This window comes from Stegodyphus dumicola, chromosome 10 (genome assembly GCF_044657685.1).
Source record: "Stegodyphus dumicola isolate Sdum_Otavi_A_Nest chromosome 10, ASM4465768v1".
Lineage (NCBI taxonomy): Eukaryota > Metazoa > Arthropoda > Arachnida > Araneae > Eresidae > Stegodyphus > Stegodyphus dumicola.
This window is the reverse complement of record NC_140777.1, coordinates 103,571,745-103,594,056: the sequence shown is the minus strand read 5'-3', so window position 1 is coordinate 103,594,056 and position 22,312 is coordinate 103,571,745. Positions and strand designations below refer to the sequence as shown.

Genomic DNA, 22,312 nt, shown 5'->3' with positions numbered 1-22,312 from the left:
TCGTTAAATTTATATGAATTTTGAGAACATCCACTACCACAGGATTCTGAGTGTTGGGAAAAGCTTCCAAGGATTTAAGAGCACTATACGAGTCTGTGTAAACTATGAACTTTTTGTGGCAGAGCTTTGAGATATACAAAAGACCATAATATATAGCAGTCAGTTCAGATGTTAGGACTGAGAAAGCATGGTGCAGGCATCTGCCCTCTATGTAATTTTCAAATACAAAAGCCATCCCAACATGATCATTTGTCTTTGATCCATCTGTGTATATCGGATAATAACTGCTATATTTGTGCCTGTGCTCAGCAAAGAGTTGTCTATAAACGATCTCGTTAGTGCTTGCCTTCACGTGATGTTTGAAAACATCAAGAAGCTGAATCCGTGAATTTTCCCAAGGTGGGATTTAAAAGTTCTGTACTGCTTGGGGGCGCATATCAGAGAGGGAAAGTTCCTCAATGATAGGGCGAAGTCTTAAAAGAAAGGTAGGAACGCAGGATGGACGTGTTTCAAATAAAGTGTTACACTCATTATCAAGTAAGCACAGCTTATTGGGATGTTCAGGTTGGGATAAGATATTAAAATATTGTAAAAGGGACAATTGCTCACGCCTCAGATAAAGTGATGGTTCGTTACAGTCAACATATAGGCTCTGCACAGGAGAAGTCCTGAATGCTCCTGAACAAATCCACAGACCTTGATGGTGAACAGGATCCAGTTTTAACAAAACAGATGACCGAGCGGATCCATACACAACTGAGCCATAGTCCAGTTTAGAGCGGACGAGCGCTCTGTAAATGCGAAGCATGGAGCAACGCTCTGCACCCCAGGAGGTGTTCGCCAACACTTTTAAAATATTTAGTGTTTTTAGACACTTCTTTCTCAGGTTTAAAACATGAGAAAGGAAAGTCAATTTTCGGTCGAACGTCACTCCTAAAAATTTTACTTCAGGCGCAACTGAAATAATTGTACCATTCAAATATAACTCAGGTTCAGGATGGAGACCTCGCTTCCTACAAAAGTGCACGCACACAGTTTTCTGTTTCGAAAATGTAAATCCCTGTTTGTCTGACCATTCTTGGATCTTATTCAGAGCCATCTGCAGTTGCCTCTCTACATATCTCATGTCTGCTCCTCGACAGCTAATCTGCAGATCATCAACATATAGAGATCCCAAGATGGTGGGAGGAAGTTCTTTTAGTACAGAATTTATTTTTAAACTAAACAGGGTTACACTGAGCACACAGCCTTGAGGCACACCCTCTTCCTGTTTAAAAACATCCGAAAAAACAGAGCCAATTCTTACTTGAAAAGTTCTAGTGTTCAAGAAATTTTGAATGAAAATTGGTAGGTTGCCGCGCAAGCCACTCTCGTGAAGATCCCGGAGTATACCGTATCTCCATGCCTTATCATAAGCTTTTTCAATGTCGAAGAATATCGAGACAAGGTGGCTTCTTCTTACAAATGCTTTTCAAATAGATGTCTCTAAGAGGAGCATGTTATCTACAGTTGTTCTTCCCTTTCGAAAACCACTCTGATAAGGCGATATAATATCATTCTTTTCCAAGAAGTAGACTAGGCGGCTGTTTACCATCTTTTCAAACAGTTTGCAGAGGCAACTCGTAAGGGCAATTGGCCGATAGTTGGAGGGATTCCTTGGATCTTTCCCTGGCTTAGGAATAGGAATGACAATAGCTCTCCTCCATGCACTGGGAAAGGCATGCTCCTTCCACACCCTATTGTAAAGAGTGAGAAGGGCATTCAGTGACTTACAGGACAGATGCTTTAGCATTTCATAATTCACTCCATCAAGACCCGGAGAAGACCTATATGTCTGCAATAAAGCACTCCTTAATTCAAGCATAGTAAAGTCTATTGTAAGGCTCAGATTTGGAAGAGTTGAATGCGATGGGATTTATTTCAGAGTGCTGCTTCATAGAAAGAAATGCAGGTGTATAGTTTCTGCTGGAAGAAACGGAAGCAAATGTCTCACCGATAGTATTCGCAATTTCTTCTATGGAGCTAATCACTCGGCCATCTTTTTCCAAAAAGGAAAGTGAGTGGTCTTTATATATGCCGCATGCTTTTCGAACTCTTTCCCAAACCCGCTTGCTAGGCGTGGAGGATGTTATTGACGACACATATGAAATCCAGGAATCCCTCTGGCTCTGCCTTCTTACTTTTCGTGCATTTGATTTGGCTCTTTTAAAGGCTATGAGGTTTCGCAGAGTAGGATATCTACGAAAAATACCCCATGCTTTTTTCTGTTTTTTCAGTGCTTCGTGACAGTCGCGATTCCACCATGGTTTTGAATATTTTAGTAGTTTTCCTGATGTTCTAGGAATGGAGAGCATAGCTGCCTGAATAATAGTATTAGTAACAGCTTCAACAGCGTCATCGATATGCGCATCTTCTACCATTTCATCTGTGAGCTCTGCAATGGAAGAGAAGAGTTCCCAGTCTGCCCTGTCCAGTATGAATCGAGGGGATCTCGACATGGGGTTTGCTCCCCTTCGTGCAAGAGACACAAGAATGGGATAATGATCACTGTTGTAAAGATCTTTACCCACATTAAAAGTGCAAAAAGGCAACAGAGATGGTGAACAGATGGCAAGGTCGAGAGCATGGAATGTTTTTGAAGGCTCATGGAAGTAAGTATCTTGCCCATTATTGAGGAGACAAAGGCTATGATCTTCGATCATCTGCTCAATTTGTCTTCCTCGGCAATTAGTATCCTTACTACCCCAGAGCGGACTATGGCCGTTAAAATCTCCTATTATGATGAAAGGCTCAGGCAGCTGCTCTAAAAGACCATTTAAATCTTGCTGATCAATATGCTCATTTGGAGGCAAATACAGAGAAACGACTGTAGCAACAAAATCAAAATTTGTTTGAGTAGCGACAACTTGGAGGGATGTCGTCAAAGAAAGCACATTTGAGGGATAATCCAGTGAGGTGAGAAGACCTACACCTCCACTGGCACGCTCACCTGCAATGTTGTCTTTCCTGACGAAAGAAAACCTCCAAAGTTTTGCTTGTTGTTCCGGTTTTAGATTTGTTTCCTGTATTGCGAAGCATAAAGGTTGATGAACATTGATTATAGCTTTGATGTCGAGCAGATTTCGGTGGAAACCACGACAGTTCCATGATACGAGGGTGGCCATTATGAATAGTTTTTGTTCTTTCTGTGCTCTTGTTTGGTTTTTCGTGGAAGTAGATGCTTGGGAACTTCCAGACCCTCTTCTACTTCCATACCGTCTGAATCCGCAGATTCAGAAACCATTCCATCAAGAGAGCTATTGCTGGAACTTCTATTTTTATTTGTTTCTTTTCGTGTGGTAGTTTTGGGTTTGCTTTGAATTACTATTTCTTTATTTTGTACTGTATGGGTTGGGTTTTCTTTCTTCTTGTTGTTTGTAGTCTGTTGAGTTTTGTTTGGTGGCGTCTGCATACTAACTGATGTTTGGGTAGCAACTGAGCGAGATTTTTTAAGAGCATTGGCGTAAGATGTATTTGGTCGTAGCTGTGTGCTTTGGACTAATCTTCTGGCTTCGGCATATGAGATGTTCCTCGTAACCTTTGCAGTCTGCACTTCTTTTTCCAATTTCCATTTTGGACAGAGGCGTGGAAATGCTGGGTGCTCACCCTTGCAATTTATACAAAGAGGCGCAGCGGTACAATTTTCAGAATCGTGGCCAATCTGTGAGCATCGGGCGCATGTGAGGCTGCCACGACAAGACGTCTTAGAATGGCCGAAACGCTGGCATTGGAAGCATCGCATAGGGTTGGGAATATAAGGTCTTATGGGACAATTTAAATATCCGGCCTTAATATTCTTAGGCAGATCAGGCGTGTTGAAGGTAAGGATCACGTGTTTCGTATCGATCAACTTACCTTCCTTACGCATCTTGATCCGCCTAGCACCGCAGACATTTTGGTCGGATAGCTCGGAAGCGATCTCTTCTTCATACATACAGGAACATACAGAAGGTCGAATTCCGATATAACGCCACGACAATAATTCAGTGTCTTATGTGCTGTTACATTGACATTCGCTTGCCCAAGTTTAGTTATTTGAAGTAAAGAAGCAGACTGGGTGGCTGAGATTGTATCAATAAGGAAGTCTCCGGAGCGGAGACGCTTTATATTTCTCGGCTCACCAATACAAGACTGGATGTATTTGTTAATCACGAAAGGAGACATCTTATGCATTTCGCCAGAAGGACTAGAGATGACTAGGAAACGGGGACTATTGTTATGATTTTTTTTTATTTGCATCTGTCCGTAATTTTTTTGCAGAATTTTCAGAACTAGATTGAGTGACTGGTTTAGTAGTAGACTTTTCAGAACTAGGTTGAATGATTGGTTTATTAGTAGGTGGTTCAGAGCTAGGTTGAGTGACTGGTTTAGTAGTGGACGTTTCAGAACTAGGTTGAGAGACTGGAGTGACTTCGAAGTCTTTGATCAGAAAAATTTGAGAATTAGCCATATTGAAATAAGAAAAGATTCGGGTCCAACGGCCCCGCCCACCACGGAGCCCAACAAGGGAACACAGATTCCTGTGTTAGGGCTAGCCGGACCTATACGCAAACTGAAGCCCCACAGTCGGCTTTCCCGAAAGCAGGTACTCCCGAGAGCTTGACCCCAAGCCACTGACACAAGGACTAGTGACCAGCCGATTGACACCCGTGAGGACGACTAAGGTGCCTCCCGTTTAGCTGAAGCAGAGGCCAAAGCAGTGTGTTGGGGACAGTACCTCGCCCCTCAACTACCAGGACCCTCCTTTCCAGCGACACGGGTCTCCACGCACGGCAAACACGTGGGCAGTTTTCTCGCCACTCGAGAACTAGAGACAAGGTCTGTTCCAGCCTCTCGTGACAAGCCCCAAACTCCATAGAGAGAAACCACAAGGGAGAAGGGAAGTGAAAAAGTTCCAGCAAAGAGGAGAGGAGACGGAAAAGAGGACAGATCACTGGGGCTCCAGGATCGTGACACCCGTCTCATCAAGAAGATGATCCCCTGAAGGGCTAGGGTACCTCGGGATTGCCACACCCGTACTCACAAAAGTGAGCCCCCTGAGGGATCTAAAGGGGTAAAAGTTAATGACTACATTTTCTGCTAATTTATAATAAATAAATTAGTAAAAACTTATTCATTATAAACTGATCCACATGGATAATTAACCAGTGTAATTAGTTAATTATACATCTGATAATTAACTAATTATAATCCAAAAACACATTAAAGTAGACATTTTTTACAAACTAAAATTATTACAGTTTGCAATGAACATGTTGATAATATGTAATAAGAAATAAACCTTTCAGGGCAGGTGGCAGTGCACGTTGAGTGTTAAAAGTAAAAACATCTGAACAATGACCATCTCCTTCTTCATTAGAGGCATATATTCTAAAACTATATGATGTGATTTCTTGAAGTTTTGTCACTTTGAAAGTATGACCTGGACCTTGATATACAGGCATAAACCTATTAAAAAATAAACTATAATATAAAATTGCTTGTATACATGATGCAATACAATTCAAGATACTGAAAGATTTCTACACACATATTTTGCAAATACAATGGTCTTTCATTAAAGCAGATCATCAAAACCTGCTGATTTTCATTTGTATCAATGGAAATCGTTCTAACAGAAGGGCATATAGTTTATTAATATATTACATAAACAAGAATTCACTTCATAACGTTTCTTGCTAATACAGTTGCTTCTAGTTGATTAAATCAATTCCAACACTTGAATCTACTAAGTCTCATGCAGCAAAATAATATATAAAGATTTTATGCCACCATATTTGAACTAATGCTGCATCTGAACCTTGCTGAAGTCTATGTGCTCAATCTTCCTGATACTTGTTCTTTTTACTGTAAATTTTTTTTTTTTAATGTAAACCAATTTTTTATTAAATTAAAAATGCAAAATATACTAACATTTTTAATTTTAAAAGCAGAGTCGTAGCTAGGGTTTTCAGCGCCCAGGGACAACTGAAGATTTCGCGCCCCCTACTGCTTGCCAAGGATGGAAAACATTTAATTTTAAAATATCATAACATCAGTTTGGCGCCCTTTGGATTCTGCACCCGGGGACAGATGCCCCCACTTGCCCCCCTCTAGCTACGCCCCTGTTTGAAAGGAAGGAGTATTTACAAGGAATCAGCATCCTAGGCACTTAACATCTCATTTCTACTTTCTAGTAGATCTCAGTTGCATTATTAGTGCTAATTTATAATCACTAGATGTCCCTACATTCAATCAAAGAGGCCATTCTCTCTTACAAAATCCCATACATTCAAAGGATGAGGGAAAAAAATGTCAGAAACTGAACCATCCCAGTCATATGAGAAGATATATGGAGAAATCCTGACCATTCTTGCATTTTGAGTAAGACAATGACCTCAGATGTAATTTTAAAAAGCAATTTTTTCCTTTTGCTTTTTTATATTATTATTGTATTATAATACATTCAATATTTCACATTTTTTTCACAAAATAGCAGAAAGAGGAAAGCATAACGGTTTTCAATATTTAAAAAAGCTTAGCTAGAAATTTTGACACCTCAAAAAGATGAAGTGTACAAAGAAAGGAAGCCATCTGATTACCTTTAAATAAAAATTATGAAAAAAATGCTTAAAATGTTCTTAACAGACTATCTCTCCCCCAGTAATTTTTTTTATTATTATTATTATTAATTCAGTTGATATTTTTCCTTTTACACAACAACCTTTAAAATAAAAACTGTAAATCTATATACAAAGCTCACCTTTTTGTTTGTGGGTTTTCAAGCTCGAGTGTATAAGTTTTCAAATCAGAATTCTTCCCATCACCCCACTTCAGACGTAAACTGTTATGTGAATAACCACAACACTCTAAGATTGGTGGCAAAGGTGGAAGTCCTCTAGTTACTATTTTTAATGATGAACTGAATGGACCCGGACCAACATTGTTTATTGCTTGGATACGTATTCTGCATTAAAAAAAAAAGAAGTAGATAATAATAAGTAAAGCAAACAAGACTAAAAACACAAAATTCTAACTTAAATGACTTACAGAAAGATAATTTATTTCTTTTCTGCAAACATAAAATACATGCAGATAGTAAGATATCATTTAAATCTCTTGCTTCTTGTCAAGAGAATACACATTTATTTCATCAAACATATTTATTTATTTTACAAATATTATTTATTACCTATCATACATATTTATTTTACAAAAATTCTCTTCTTCGCTGACTTTTCGAAGATCAAGAGACACAACTTGGACAACACTTTAACAATAAATGTAACAAAAATAATGTTTATTTAATAAAAATCTGAGCATAGGAAGATTTTAAAGTATTAGTCTTCCTTTGGCAGTCACAATTATAACTTAAGAACAGGCTTTTAAATTATAAACTGCTGTAGTAATTTTAATTCTATGTTACATTTTATTAATTGCATGCTCTATAATGAAATAATAATTTTAGATATTTTTTGCCATAAAAACAAAGCAACTACTTTTATAGAATTTTTAAGAGATCAAAAGTATTAACCTTTCAATAAAGTAACACAAAGCAAATAAAAATAAAACCATACTTGTATGTCGTTTCTGGCACTAAACCTTCTATACAGATTTCTGGATTGTCTCCATCAGTTGTATGTAATACATCTCCAACTTCAATATTATAGCTAAGAATGGGTGAACCATGATTGTTTGGCTCTTTCCAGGATAATGCAATAGTAGAAGCACCAACTATACTTTTGATATTTGCAGTGGATACAGATCCTGGTGAAGAGGGAGGTGTCTGATAAGACACACACTCACAGAAAGGACCTGCTCCAGCAGAATTTACAGCCTTAACAATAAATAAACAAAAAATTAATTCATACAACAAAAGTTGAAATCCCATTTTAACAAAATTTTGATAAAGAAATTAAGATCGAGGTCAGTACAATTTTTAATACTATCATAATTAAAATGCTTATTATTATCATTTAAAAAATAGAGATGACCAAGGCAAATTCACAGAAAAGTTCAAATTAATGAGTTGCAAAATGAAGCATTTAAAAGAATACAGCATCAACAAACTGCAGCACAACATTTTGAGGAAGAAAAGGAGCATAATCTTATTAAAATATTTCACACAAAAAAGGGGGGGTTAAAAGTAAAAAAAGACAACTTCTTGCTAATCTCAAGCCTTTCAAAGTTTTAAAGGAGATTTTTGTTGTTACATACTAACATTACTTATATGTAGAATCAAATATTATGACAAGAATTTATCAACATCTAACACTCCCACAAAACAGCAATAGGAATCCTTGTTAGAAAAAAAAAAAAAATAGAATCAAGTTCCTATTACCTTTTTCTCTTTCTTTATACTTCAGAAAAAAATCCTCTTCCCCCCCTCCCTATATATATATATATATATATATATTTACTTTCATAACACAATCCACAATCTTTTTTTATTCCCTTTCATACTAAAATATGATTTTTTAGAAAGTTAATTCATTATTAATTTTAAATTTTAAAATTATTGATTCTATGATGTTAAAACCACACAAATATTTCCTTATTCTCCAATTTAGAAACGTTGAATGAAACACATAAGCTTCTGGCCAACCACAAATGATTAATAGAAGAGGGCAAGTCCACTTAATATGTGAACTATTTTCAAAGCCCCTTCTATTTTTAAATGTATTATGCAATGTAATTTTTAACACCTCCAAAATAAAATCTTTTCAAAATCTCAAATACCAACTAAGAAATTTGAGAAATCTTATGTATACTATAATCAAGTCAGATTAAGGTCGCAAAAAAACTGCAATACAGACTTATTTTCTGAAAACAAACGTGAGCCTGTTTTACTTAGCCCTTTGATGGGCCCCACTTTATTCATCAGTTTTTATCTCCCAGATGAAAGCAGAAAAATTCCATTTAAAATACAAACAATTACACCTTTTAATTTCTAACTGTATACCAGATGGCAGCACTGGTATTCATTTACAGAAAAAATGTAAAATGAAAATTCTTTGTAGGTCTAACTTTGAAGCAGTTCCCCCACCCTTAATTTTTCATGCAATTTAAATTGTCTGTACAACAACTTTTGGTATTAGAATGAATATTTTTATCTGAAAGTTTCTTTTTCTAATAAAAATTATGATTTGAATTCATCTGTCTTAATTAAAAATGGATGAAATTAAAAGGTGGGACAAATACATCCCACTGTGTACGTAGGAATTGCTGCTACTCGATGGCAGCACCATTGAATTTTTTTTTTATTCGTATTATGCTTATTTCATATATTGAAAATGTAAATTAATTTTTACTGCAATTACATAATACTGCAATTTATTGGAAAAAAAATTAATTTTTTTTCAATAAATTGCAGTATTGTTAAAACTTGAAAAAGATTTAGTATTTTTCCCAAAAGAAATGGAAATATAACCCTGTAACATGAAATATCATTGAATACTGAATGTATATGTGATTCACCATAGAAAAACATCCTAAGCAGAGGAAAGAGAGGTGAAATCAAAATAAACATGATGACCTTCTAAATATCTTCCTTTTCAAACCTCTAGCAAATAATGTACTGCAGCAAAAATCTTCTCCGTTTCAAATCTATTATGAAATCATTAAAAAATATGTGAAATGCCATACAGGAAGCAAATGTTTTTTAAATTTTGTAATTTTTGAAAAAATATAAAATATTTATATGATCAGGATTTTCTAGATAATTATTCAAAAACTTTTTTAAAACTTGCACTTTCATTTGATTGCTAAAACTAGCACTTTATATAAACATGTTAGGAGAATTTATACTCAGGCAAAGATTCCATTTTATTGCTCTAGATGCACGGTGGGTTAAGAGGTATCCCACCATGTCATGAATTACCTTTTCTTTTTTTTTTCCCCATGAAATAACATTATATTAGGGCCTAATTATCTATGTGTAAAGTTATTTTTTCCAGAAAAAAACAAATTTATGCACCGAACCTCAACATGTTAAACGATAGTTAAGTTAATGTAATTTGCAATTAGAAAGAGAAAAGAAAGAAAGAAGGCTAGATAAAGAAAAGTTAAACAAAAATTCTATAATTTTTTAATACAGTCAAAAGTCTTTAATCCGGACTCATCGGGACTTCGGCGATTCCGGATTATTGATTTTTCCGGATTATAGATCATCAGTTTAAATCTGGTAAGATGGCATGCAGAAATTATAAAATTTAGAATATGAAACCGTAATTTATAAAATAATGAGCAATTATGATCTATAGGGTATCAAAATTTACAAAAAAAAAAGCTTAATATTTATTTGTTTACTTTATTAAACATTTCTTTCAACGCGCGCATGCGTAAGCCGAAATTAGAAATTATATTAGAAATTAGAAATTAGAAATAGCCGAAATTAGAAAATTGCAACCAGAAAACTATTTGATTTGTATTCGTGATATTTATAATGACGAGGAATTTGATTTAAATCATATCAAAGACGAAGTACATCGAGATGAAATACTACATTCAATAAGGAATTATAAGCCAAATAAAATAAAAACATCTGCCCTGAAGATAACAATAGTGTTGACAGATCAACTTCCAGTTCATTGCGCGCCGCCACGTCCCCCCCCCCCCGCAGAGCAGCATGAAATTGATAAACAGATTTCGGAACGGTTAGATAACAAAGGATATGCCTTTATCCATTTTTTGGAGCAATTCCACTTTTTGTTTGATGGACATCGAAACATACTTTGGTTTTCGTAGATCCTTTGGGAGCTCCAGCATCGGAAATTCTATTTGACATAATCGAAAGTTCAAGCTTACTTTTATAAAATTGCTCTTACAGTCTGCAAAAAATAATAAGCCGGATCCAATTCGAAGATTAAGGAACAACGCAATCATCAACATTAACTGAAATAGACAATTAGATAATTTTAGCTTATACCGTCCGTTATACATTAAATGCGCAGCGAAAACGTATTCTGCGCTTGTGCACACGCAAATGCGCAGTCGTAAAGGTCTTACGCGCACGCTTAAACGCCTATGCGCATGCGTCAAAGCGGCGCATGCGCAGAAAGTTTTTAGCTTTGAGGTCCGGATTATAGATCATTCCAGATTATGGGTGTTCGAATTAACGACTTTTGACTGTAATATAAAAACCTGAAAAATGAAAATTTCATATTACATAAAATAAGAAAGAGAAACATACTTGCACATGAAAATAATACATGGTGGCAGGAATTAAGGATTTCACTTCAGCACAACATAAGGAACCTGAATACACCTACAAAACATTTAGTACAAGTCCTTAAGGTTTCAGAACACAAATAAGCAAACAGTCATTCATAATGATGAGAAAATTGTATACAAACAATTTAATTTAACAATGCATTTTTAATCACTAATAGATAATTAAATCAAAATCATAACATACAATGAAATTAATAAAATAACTACCATACATATAGGTCAAGACACTTTTTAAAAATATCATTTCAGTATTAGTTCATCAGCCATAAAATCTGTAATCAAGTTAGAATGTGTTACTTCCATGTATTTACTTACTTACTTAGAAAGTGTTACTTCTCCACTTTTAACAGTGTTTCAACTTTATCACTAGTAATCCCCAAGTCCATTTACAGTTGGAAAAATTTACAATAAATAAGTACCAACTAAATCATAAATTACAGAAAGAATCCTTTGAGCATTATGCATCCATAAATGACCATTCTAATGAAAATACAAGGTGTGGCTATTAATTTTCAGGACTGCTCTAATAACACCAGAACAGATGATGAGAAAAACTTAACCTTTTAATATGTTTCGAAGTAATCCCCATCGGCCGTAATACACTTTTGTGCTCGGCTGTATAAGTTGTGGAAACAACTTGTAAAGTCCTCTTTCTTCATTGACGACATCATGTTCTTCTTGATGTCTTCAACAGCCACAAAGAGTGTTCCTTTGATCACAGTTTTGAGTTTGGGAAACAAAAAGAAGTCTGCGGGGACCAAGTCAAGAGAGTATGACCGAACATTCCCAAACTCAAAACTGCGATCAAAGGAACAAGCTTTGTGGATGTTGAAGACATAAAGAGGAACGTGACCCTGACATTGAAGTGCCTTCCGAAAGAGGACTTTACAAGTTGTTTCCTTAACTTATACAGCCGAGCACAGAAGTGTATTACGTCAGATGAGGATTACATTTTTGACATCATCTGTTCTGGTGTTATTAGAGCAGACCTGGAAATTAATAGACACACTTTGTATTATATACTGTACGGTTTTTGTATTGATTTAGCTATTTTTAAACAGAATTAATTAAAATTGTTTCATATTACCGTGCAATGCAGCACGAAACTTATTTGAAGAGAAAGCTACACTGAAAAATTAAATACAGGAGCATGCGCATCTAACATTTTAATAATAAACATCTTGTAATCTTTTGATATCCAAAAGAGACAAGAAAATACGAGAAGTTTCGCATGTGTTTAAAAAGCTTATAAAAGCTGGGGGATACCACTCAATTCAGTTTGTCTTAGAAAACTGTTGTTGTTTATTGTACCGAGTTTGTGGTGAAATCGGATTAGCTTTCTATGTTTTGAATTAAAGATATGTTGAACGTTTGAGTAATTTAAAAGATAATTTCTGTGAGATATTGCAATATTGTATGCATATCTGTGGAAATTTAAGCATTTTGTTTTATTTGTTGGGAGAATAATAACTCACTTTTCGTAGGACTTGCGCATTCAATTCATTACAAACCCGTACGCACGCAACACATTTTGGTGTCAGAAGTGGGATTTGAATGCCAATTACCAGAGCAACGGAAGAACAATTGAGGCAGCTCATCACTGCTTTTACTGCATTCCAAGAAAAGACGGAAGCTGGCCAAGCATCATTTAAAGAAGACATAAAACATTCTGTTAAAACAGAGATGATATCCATTAAAAAAGAGATGAAATCTCGTAAGGAAAAGATTGAAGCAGATCAAAAGGAAATGAAAAAAGAAATAACTTGCATAAAAATAAATAAATTCAAGGCTATGGAAGACAGAACAGGAGCTGTCGAAAATAAAGTCGGACAAATTGAAGAAAAGGTGTCTTCCGTCAAAGATCAAATAGAAGAGAGAATGTCGGCTGTGGAACAACAAATCGAAAGAAGAGTTTCGGCCATCCAACAACAATTTGAACAACAAATTGAAGAAAGAATTTCTACCGTCCAAGGACATACTGAACAACAAACTGAAGACAGAGTTTCTGCTGTCATCGCCAAAGAAGTTGACACTATAAAGAAATTCCTAGCCATGGCAGGGAGCAGTTCTGATGGTTTTAAATTTTTACTCATGCCTGCTCGTTCCTCCCTGAAGTTATCCACATATGATGGCAAGAGAGTGTATGCAATTTTCAATAGTGGCGGAAGCGAACAGATGGGATTCCCAAGCTAGGGCCTGTATCTTGCCGCTTCTTTGAAAGCAGACGCTGCGGATATCCTTCAGACTCTTCTGGAATACCAAAGGCTAGATTTCGAAGCTTTATCCGGTGCTTTAGAGTTGAGCTTTGGTGAGAAATGTGTGAAAGATTACAGCAGTCTTCAATTAAAATCCCGTCAACAGAAGCCCACAGAAACACTCGAGGAGCTCGCCACTGATGTTGAAAGAATGTCCCATCTTGCCTTTTCGGAGTGCTCAACAGAAACAAGAGAAACAGACTCCCTGCAGTACTTCATCGATGGAATCTGGGATCCTAAAATGCAGAAAGCTCTGCAGATGTGAAGGACGTAAAAAGTGCTCTGTTGTACGCCATGAAATATGACGCAGCCCAGAAAGCAACTCGTAGAGATCACCACCCAGCCAGAGCTGTGTGAGTCCAAGAGCCAATAGATCAACTGATGGCTGATTTAGATGATTTATTCAGACAAGTCAATGCTTTGATACAGAGTGAGAGTGGACTGGCTCTAAGGTGTTGGAGATGTGGTGTTGAAGGCCACATACAACGGCATTGCAGAACACCCCAAGGTATGGAAATAAAACAGATAATGTGACAAGACCAGTCAGTGCCTTAAGAAGGAATAGTAGTGAAAAGAAACCAGTCCTAAAGTGCTGGAACTGTGGTGTTGAAAGCCACATATCAAGGAACTGCAGAAATCCCCAGAGCACGGAAAATGAGACAGACGAGTTAAACAGACAATTAAATGCCATCGGACAAAAAAGGACTGACAAGAAACGAAAGTGCTGGAACTGTGAAGTTGAAGGCCACATACAAAGGAATTGCAGAACACCTCAGTGTACGGAAAATAAGACCATTTCCCAGCAACTATGGAGGAAACAAATTAATGACCATATCGAAGAACGGAGGTTGCCATATAATGAAAAACACCGCTTTAAAGTGCTCAAGATTTTTGCAGTGAGAGCCAACAGTAATGGACTGTAAATCAAAGGGTATATCGATGGACTTCCTTGCAATATGATCATTGACTCAGGAGCAATCATTCGGAAAGATTTAGCTCAAACGTTTAAAGAAAAACTCCTTTGAATTCTGTCCTGTGTTACCCTCCAGACTGTGCCTGGTGATAGGATCGAACAAAACTGGGAAGTTAAACGTGAACATCATATTTGCAAGTGCTGCCTACCATCAAACTGCATATGTGGCAGATATTACAGATCCCTGCATACTCGGATTGGACTTTTTAAGGAAATACTATTTTTCCCTGGACCTCAAAAACAAAAAACTGCCTTCAGCATCAGAGGGCATAACTATCCATCATCAAAAAGAATCCTCACTTTGAAACTCTGACGTCTTGTCTGAAAGACCCTGCTCAGAAAGCAGCCGAAATCATACTAGGGTAAAAGAGAAACACCAGACTTCCAGCTATTCTCCATATCAAATGTTCTTCAGTCATGAGCTTTCAGACTTAGTCTGCCTTGTGACCTCTTGTTTGGTTGCCCTCCGGATACGCCTTTATCACCTGAGGAATACATCCAAAATCTCCAGGCCCGGTTTGAAGTGATGCACAATTTTACATGAGAGCGAGTCAACTTGGCAATGGAGAAGATGGAAGACCCGATACGACGCAAGAGCTACTGGACATAATTTCACGAAGGAGTAAGCAATCCGACTCGATGGAAAGGACTCTGTCCAAAATTACAGTCACCTTGAGATGGTCCGTACACAGTCCTAAACAGGCTGAATGATGTCATGGTTCGAATCCATAAGTCATCGAACTCTAAACCTAAAGTCGTTCATTACAACAGGTTAGCTCATTACTATGGCCATAGTACGTAGTGTAAATAATTGTAAATAGTGTAAGACCATAGTCCTTTTTGTTTTTAAACGTGTATTTGATTTGACTTAGTATTTAATTTTTTTTTAGTATTTGATAGTATTGGAATTGTTTTAAGTTACTATTGCAATTATTGTAATGTTTATTATTGCATAGATGTTTTAGTTAGGTTTGGCTTCATAGCCAGGGATTGTGCTGCCCGGGACGTGCAGTCCATGGGCAGGGGGCATTGTTATGGTTTTTGTATTGATTTAGCTATTTTAAAAAAGAATTAATTAAAAGTGTTTTATATTACCATGCAATGTGGCACGAGACTTATTTGAGGAGAAAGCTATGCCGAAAAATTAAACACAGGAGCATGCGCATCTAACACTTTAATAATAAATATCTTGTAACCTTTTGATAGCCAGAAAAAACGAGAAAATACGAAAAGTTTCGCGTGCATTTAAAAAGCTTATAAAAGCTGGAGGAGAAACCTCTCAATTCAGTTTGTTTTAGAAAACCGTTATTGTTTACTGTAGCGAATTTGAGGTGAAATCGGATTAGTTTTCTATATTTTGAATTAAGTTCTGTTGAACATTTGAGTAGTTTAAAAGGTAACTATTGTGAGATATTGCAAAATTGTATGCATATCTATGGAAATCTAAGCATTTTATTTTATTTGTTGTGATAATAATAAATTTCATTGACTTTTCATTGGACTTGCACATTCAATTCATTATGAACCTGTACGCATGCAACAATATGTTACAGACAACTAAATAGTATACTTCCATAAATTTAAATTTTATGATGGATCAACTTCTGCAGAGAACTTAAAGAAAACGATGCCAAAATTCTGATAATAGTGCTAAGATGGCAAATCAATGAATGCATTCCTCATTTATGATAACTAGTTCATATGATGTATTTTTACAACAGCCAAAACACTTTGAATACCACCTTCAAACTTTTCATTTAGCCATCTTCTAATGAAGTTCTGGTCTCTGCTGTTACTAGTACTATTCAAAAACTTGAAACTGTTCAAAACCAAACTCTCCATATTATTACGGGTGCTGTAAGAACCACTCCTATTCTAGCAATGCAGTGTTTAACTCAAAACCCTTCAATATGAAACATAAATGAAAGAATGCAGTTCTTCATGAAAAGCTGATTCGCCTGCCCAACAATACTTATTGGAGGGATTATGACACCAAGGCAGAGAGAAATCTTAAAACTCAAAAAGGGTTTATACAATATGCTTATTCTGCAGCCACTGACATGAGTGTCCACCTCAATCCTCAACTTCTCTGTAAGCCTGAAAACGCCTAGTTAATCCTACTATTTTACCACATATCCTACTGCTATCTATGTATGCTTAATCCTACTATCTACTATTTATTATCTATGTATGGTTGATCTAATTAATCCTACTGCTATCTATGCATGGTGATACCTGTCATCACCAGAGTACCATTAAGCAAATACCTTCCATTCAGAAGTCAAACAACAAAAATCAGTGTTATATTTACAAAATTCTCACAAATATAACGCTGATTTTTGTTATTTGACTTCTGAATTAGTCTTTATTTGGTGTCTTAAATACCTTCCAGTTGCCTTGCAGAAGTAGGGTTGCAAAATTATTCTATATTTTGCCACTTAACTTCATTGTCTTTGTTTGACTGGTACTATGGATATACAATATGAAAGAATAGAATGTCATCTCATCCAGCCATCACTGGTGACATATTCTACTTTTGTTTCAAATACGAGAATGGACAAATACACATATAGCACCTTTGTGACAGGAAAATATAGTCAAACATGTCAAATAATGCACAACTAGAAGACAGGATGTGAAGGTCTGAGGTTATGCTGCCAACGTCCTTCAGTACATACTAATCACAGCTTAACAATTGCTTGATACAGTCATGAGACTTTCTAGCAGTTTCCTATAGCATTTCTGGTATGGTCGTGCATGAAATGGCTACAGACAAATACATATCGAACTTCTTGCAAACAAGCCATGAGAACGTCAATGTAGTATCACCATACTATCACAGTTTGCAGATCTACAGATTACTCACTAATTGAAAATGTTCTACAATATTAGCAAATGTAATTTCCAAGACCAGCCAAATAATTGCCTCAAAAAGAAAATCTTTTTCAACACGTTAAGGAATATGGCGAGTAATTTCCAGACACAATAGTTCATTATCTTTTAGATAATAAATCTTTTGTTCTGAAAATTTTATGTCCTATAACTTAAGTGTTCATGTTTATAAATTTAAAGAAAATTTTACTACTTTTTACAGGCACTCTATATGTAGTCATCTAGTTAAAAATGTATGCCCACCTAATATTAGGTAAATTAGCATTTTCTCCAAATTCTAGGCAATTTTATATGAAAATAATATTATTTCAATTTTGCCAACTCTAGAAGGCCAACTATGAGATGCTTGTGGCCCCTTTATGCAAGTTTTCAACCACCTCACCTATGCCATATAGCTGACTTATAGTAAATATTGGCCACTGCCATTTTTTGCCACTCTTATTCTGTTAATTCGTTACTAAATTGTCATATAAATCGACTCCACCCATTTTGGCATAGTATTGTTCAATAAGATGAGGCTGAGATACAAAAACCTTTTTCCTTTGCATTTTTGAATAACGGGAAACATTTTTTATGGGCTGAATGTTTCCAAATGTTGAACCAACAGTTACAACCAAATTGTCGTTGCATCGGACAAAAATCATTTTGTTTTTCTCTTCACAATGGAAATCATAACAACTAACTTTCTTATGGACACATTTCACAGTTTCTATAGGGCACATTTGTATGTGGTTTTCCTGAATTGTTCCTGTAGCACTGAAGACTTTTTTTTTTTTTTTTAGATGACAGAGAAGCTGAAATGATGAAAATAGTTATCAAAATAAATAGTCTGATTGGTGGGAGTTTCAACAACACTGAGCAAATTTATCACCACACTTCCTCCAAGCCCAAATTCTTCATATTCTGGTAATTTTGGAGCTCTCGACTTACCTGAATAAATATCGAAATGAAACACATATCCATCAGATGACGCCAGAGTCCATGCTGTATATCCAAATCTTATACGTTTCCCTTTTAAAAACCTCTTTGCTGAATGTTTGCCTCGATAAGGAATCATTTGCTCATCAATACTCAGATCTTGGGAAAATATACTAAATTGTTGAAATTTCTTATTTAATAAGTTTAGATACGGTCTCACCTTATATAATTTATCAATTGTCAATTTGACTATTGTCAGCTAAATGCAAATTCTGCTTCATATTCCTGTACTGCAAACGTGGCATCGATTCTCATACAATAGGAACAGAAATGTCATTATCAAGAGACCAATACATTTCTTCTTGAGGTAAAGAATGTTATCCCGTAAGCAATAATATTGCAATAAATCTTCTCATATAGGCTTCAGATGCAATAAATTCTGGGCGATTTTTTTGCTGAGCGTATATATTTGTCTGTTCAATGAAAAGAGAGTAAATGTCTGAACCAAAAAGAAAATAGAAAATCTCTCCACTAGTTTTACCTTCTCTTATAGTTTCTCTTCTATCTCTTTCTTCATTTTCTTTCTAAGATAAAACTGATGGTTCCTTTTTTATACATTTCAGGTTTTCAGTTTTCTGCTTTTTAAACTTTTTTGTATGGCTACCACTGCTTTTAGAAGGCTGAAAAAGTACTTCTTATGTAAATTTCAACTTCCTCAGCACTAGCATTTGGTAAAATATCATTATTTAAAACATTGTCATTCCCTTCTTCATCACTAGCTTCTGCAATTTCTGGGAGAACAACAACAATATCAGTTTCATTCTGGTCATTATTAACATTATCATCATCTGTTTCTTCATCAAAAAATCTTTGAAGGGATTTTTCAATTTAAGATATCTTGTTCTAGGCATTTTTAAAGCAGCCAGAACATGAACCAGAACATCAAAAGGAATGAGTAAAAAAAAAGAGATTGCATGTTTCCTGCTGAGGTTGTGTCAGCACAACATCTGTTTTCCCTTCCTTCCCAATACAAGTATAAACACCTGATTGATGTAATGTTCTTATAAATGGTGATCACTCATAAAGATGGTGATTCTTTCATTAAATATTTTCAGCAAAAATACCCAGTCGAAAATTTTGCTTAAAGTATGAGATTAATTATTATAAACAAAATGATTGTTGAAGGCAAATACGTTTTTACAGAAATAATCTTTATAATATTCGCTACACAAAATCATCTGCTGGTATAAAATATCTTAGGTAGTTATATTTACATACACATTTATTTTGACCGTGGCATCAATGCAACATCAGCGGCTAATGGCTAACAATTATTATGCACTTTTCTCCATGTTCATTTCATAATACCATAAAAACACTTTTTATTTCGATGTATTTTAAAAATTCTACTTCATGCTGTGATATCTTCCTATCACTATGTTTAAAAACAAAATTCACTTTCACTATGTTTAAAAACAAAATTATGTCAAAATACTAACCAATTCAAAATTCTTTTCATCATGTTTACTTTCTAGACGATATTCAGTAATAGTAGCACCATTATTTGCTGGTTCAGACCAAGATACAAATATGCAGTGAGGAGATCGAGACACAGCCTGAACATCCTTTGGCATATCTGGTGTCCCAGCACCGCTCATAACTTCAAAAGGATCAGACCACTGACTAGCCTAAAAATAAAAATATATCATTTTGATGCAACATTTAAATAGAATGTCAGATTAATTGCTAAAAATTAATATTTAACAAAAAAATTTTATTACAAATACCAAAAGGAAAAATAACATTTTTGTATACACAAAAGTTGAAGTAATTTAAAATAAACTTCTGAAAGTATCATACCCCAACTTTATTGTATGCACGAATACGGAATGAATACCGACGGCCAGGCAGCAAACCTGCTACAACACAGTCTGTGCCAGGTCCTTTATAAGCTGATCGAGAAGTTTCATCTGGATACATAACTTCTACTTCACATTCTAAGATTTCACTTCCTCCATCATACTCAGGATAAGCTAAAAATGCACAATTTAAGTAAACAGCAGACACAATTAATGAAACTTTTAATAATACACATTATAACTGTTACTACACTACATAACTAGCAAAATGAAATGAAAAGTCATGAAGGAAAGGAAAAGTCACAAGATTAAAAAAAAAAAAAAAAAAAAAAAAAAAAATTCAGAAAAAAGCCTAAATTGAATTTTACAGAGAAAACAGACACATATCTGAATATTTTAAAACAATTGGGAAGGAAATGCTTACAAATGGGAATGCTTACTTAAAATGGGAATTACATTGGGAAGGAGGGGACTAATCATAAGAAATGGAAAATTAGGCAAATGATATTCATATTATGATATTTTATCATTTCAAAGAGTTGGACACTTGCAATTTAAAGCATTCATTGACAACTACCAACAGATATTCATCATTTAGTAGTCTCATCATTGAGAACAGATCCCAAAGTGCACCACAGAGGGGGAACCAATTTTAAACCTAGAAGAATGGAGAAGTTTCATCCAGTTTTGATGAAAAACATTCCAGGGGATGGATTCAAGAACATCCTATCTCTTGTCACCAAACTTCTTGACAGGACTTTTGACTTGCCAATAGTTTGAGCTCAAAACCTATATACTTACAAGTAACAGCAGACCCAAAGATAAGTTCTGGTAACCAAAGTAACACGCAGTTCTGAAAGTCGCTGATAAGAAAAAATGTAGTGCAGTAATAATCTATACTGTTGAGAATTAGGCAAATGAATGACACAGAAATTTCAGCTTTAATGAAGCAAATGAACTGCTCCAAAGAGTTACAGAGATGATATTTCAGTGCACCATAGTACGTTATTCAATGAAAGCATTTCTTGGTATGGGCATCGACATCTTTCAATGTGATCACTAGACCACACATTCCATCTTGTACTCAACTTTCTTGACATCCGTGCATAACATGTGACTAGAAATGCTCAGCACAACTTGTGATATACAGTCAAAAGTCGTTAATTCGGACACCCATAATTCGGAATGATCTATAATCTGGACCTCAAAACTAAAAACTTTCTGCGCATGCGCCGCGTTGACACATGCGCATAGGCGTTTACGCGTGCGCGTAAGACCTTTTACGACTGCACATATGAGTGTGCGCAAGTGCAGAATACGTTTTCGCGTGCGCGTTTTATGTATAATGGACGTATAAGCTAAAATTATCTAATTATCTATTTCAGTTAATGTTGATGATTGCGTTGTTCCTTAATTTTCGAATTAGATCCGGCTTATTATTTTTTGCAGACTGTAAGAGCAATTTTATAAAAGTAAGCTTAAACTTTCGATTATATCAAATAGAATTTCCGATATATATTTGTTAATATGTAAAGGATCTAAAGCGAAAGTATGTTTTGAAATCCGAAATCTGTTTATCAATTTCACGCTGCTCGGCGGGGGGAACGCCGTGCGGCGGGTGCGTAATGAATTGGAAGTTATCTGTCGGCACTATCCTTATCTTCAGAGCAGATGTTTTTATTTTATTTGGCTTATAATTGAAGATCAGATGTTTTTATTTTATTTGGCTTATAATTCCTTACCAAATGTAGTATTTCATCTCAATATGCTCCGTCTTTGATATGATTTAAAACAAGTTCCTCGTCATTATAATTCGCTTCCGATAGCGAAGAAAAGTGACAGAGGTTATTGAAAACGAAAAAAATTCGATTGACAAATTAGTCGGTGTTCTCGACACAGCAATTATAGGACTTGAACAGCGGAACTTTGTAACTGAACAAGAAATTATGTCTGTTTAATAGAATTAAAGAGAAAGTATTATCACATGAAACGAAGCAAAATTTAAACAACTTACAGTGAAAGAAATGTTTATTTAAGTAAACAAATAAATATTAAGCTTTTTCTTTTTGCAAATTTTGATACCCTTTAGATCATAATTGCTCTTTATTTCATAAATTACGGTTTCATATTTTTAATTTTAGAATTTCTGCATGCCATCTTACGAG

At 35.4% G+C, this 22,312-nt stretch overlaps 1 protein-coding gene across 3 annotated transcripts in view; it reads right to left on the bottom strand.

Annotated features, from left to right (window-relative positions):
- Window positions 1-22,312, bottom strand: part of LOC118191280 (fibronectin type-III domain-containing protein 3A-like) — a 223,982-nt gene that overhangs the window by 23,952 nt on the left and 177,718 nt on the right. For all 3 annotated transcript variants that reach the window (XM_085825345.1, XM_085825346.1, XM_085825347.1), the window contains 6 exons: window positions 20,149-20,321; window positions 19,788-19,976; window positions 11,210-11,284; window positions 7,596-7,855; window positions 6,782-6,985; window positions 5,321-5,487 (listed from right to left, as the gene is read on the bottom strand). In XM_085825345.1, the coding sequence (XP_085681471.1) occupies window positions 5,321-5,487; window positions 6,782-6,985; window positions 7,596-7,855; window positions 11,210-11,284; window positions 19,788-19,976; window positions 20,149-20,321 (1,068 nt within the window). The remainder of the gene's footprint in view (window positions 1-5,320; window positions 5,488-6,781; window positions 6,986-7,595; window positions 7,856-11,209; window positions 11,285-19,787; window positions 19,977-20,148; window positions 20,322-22,312) is intronic.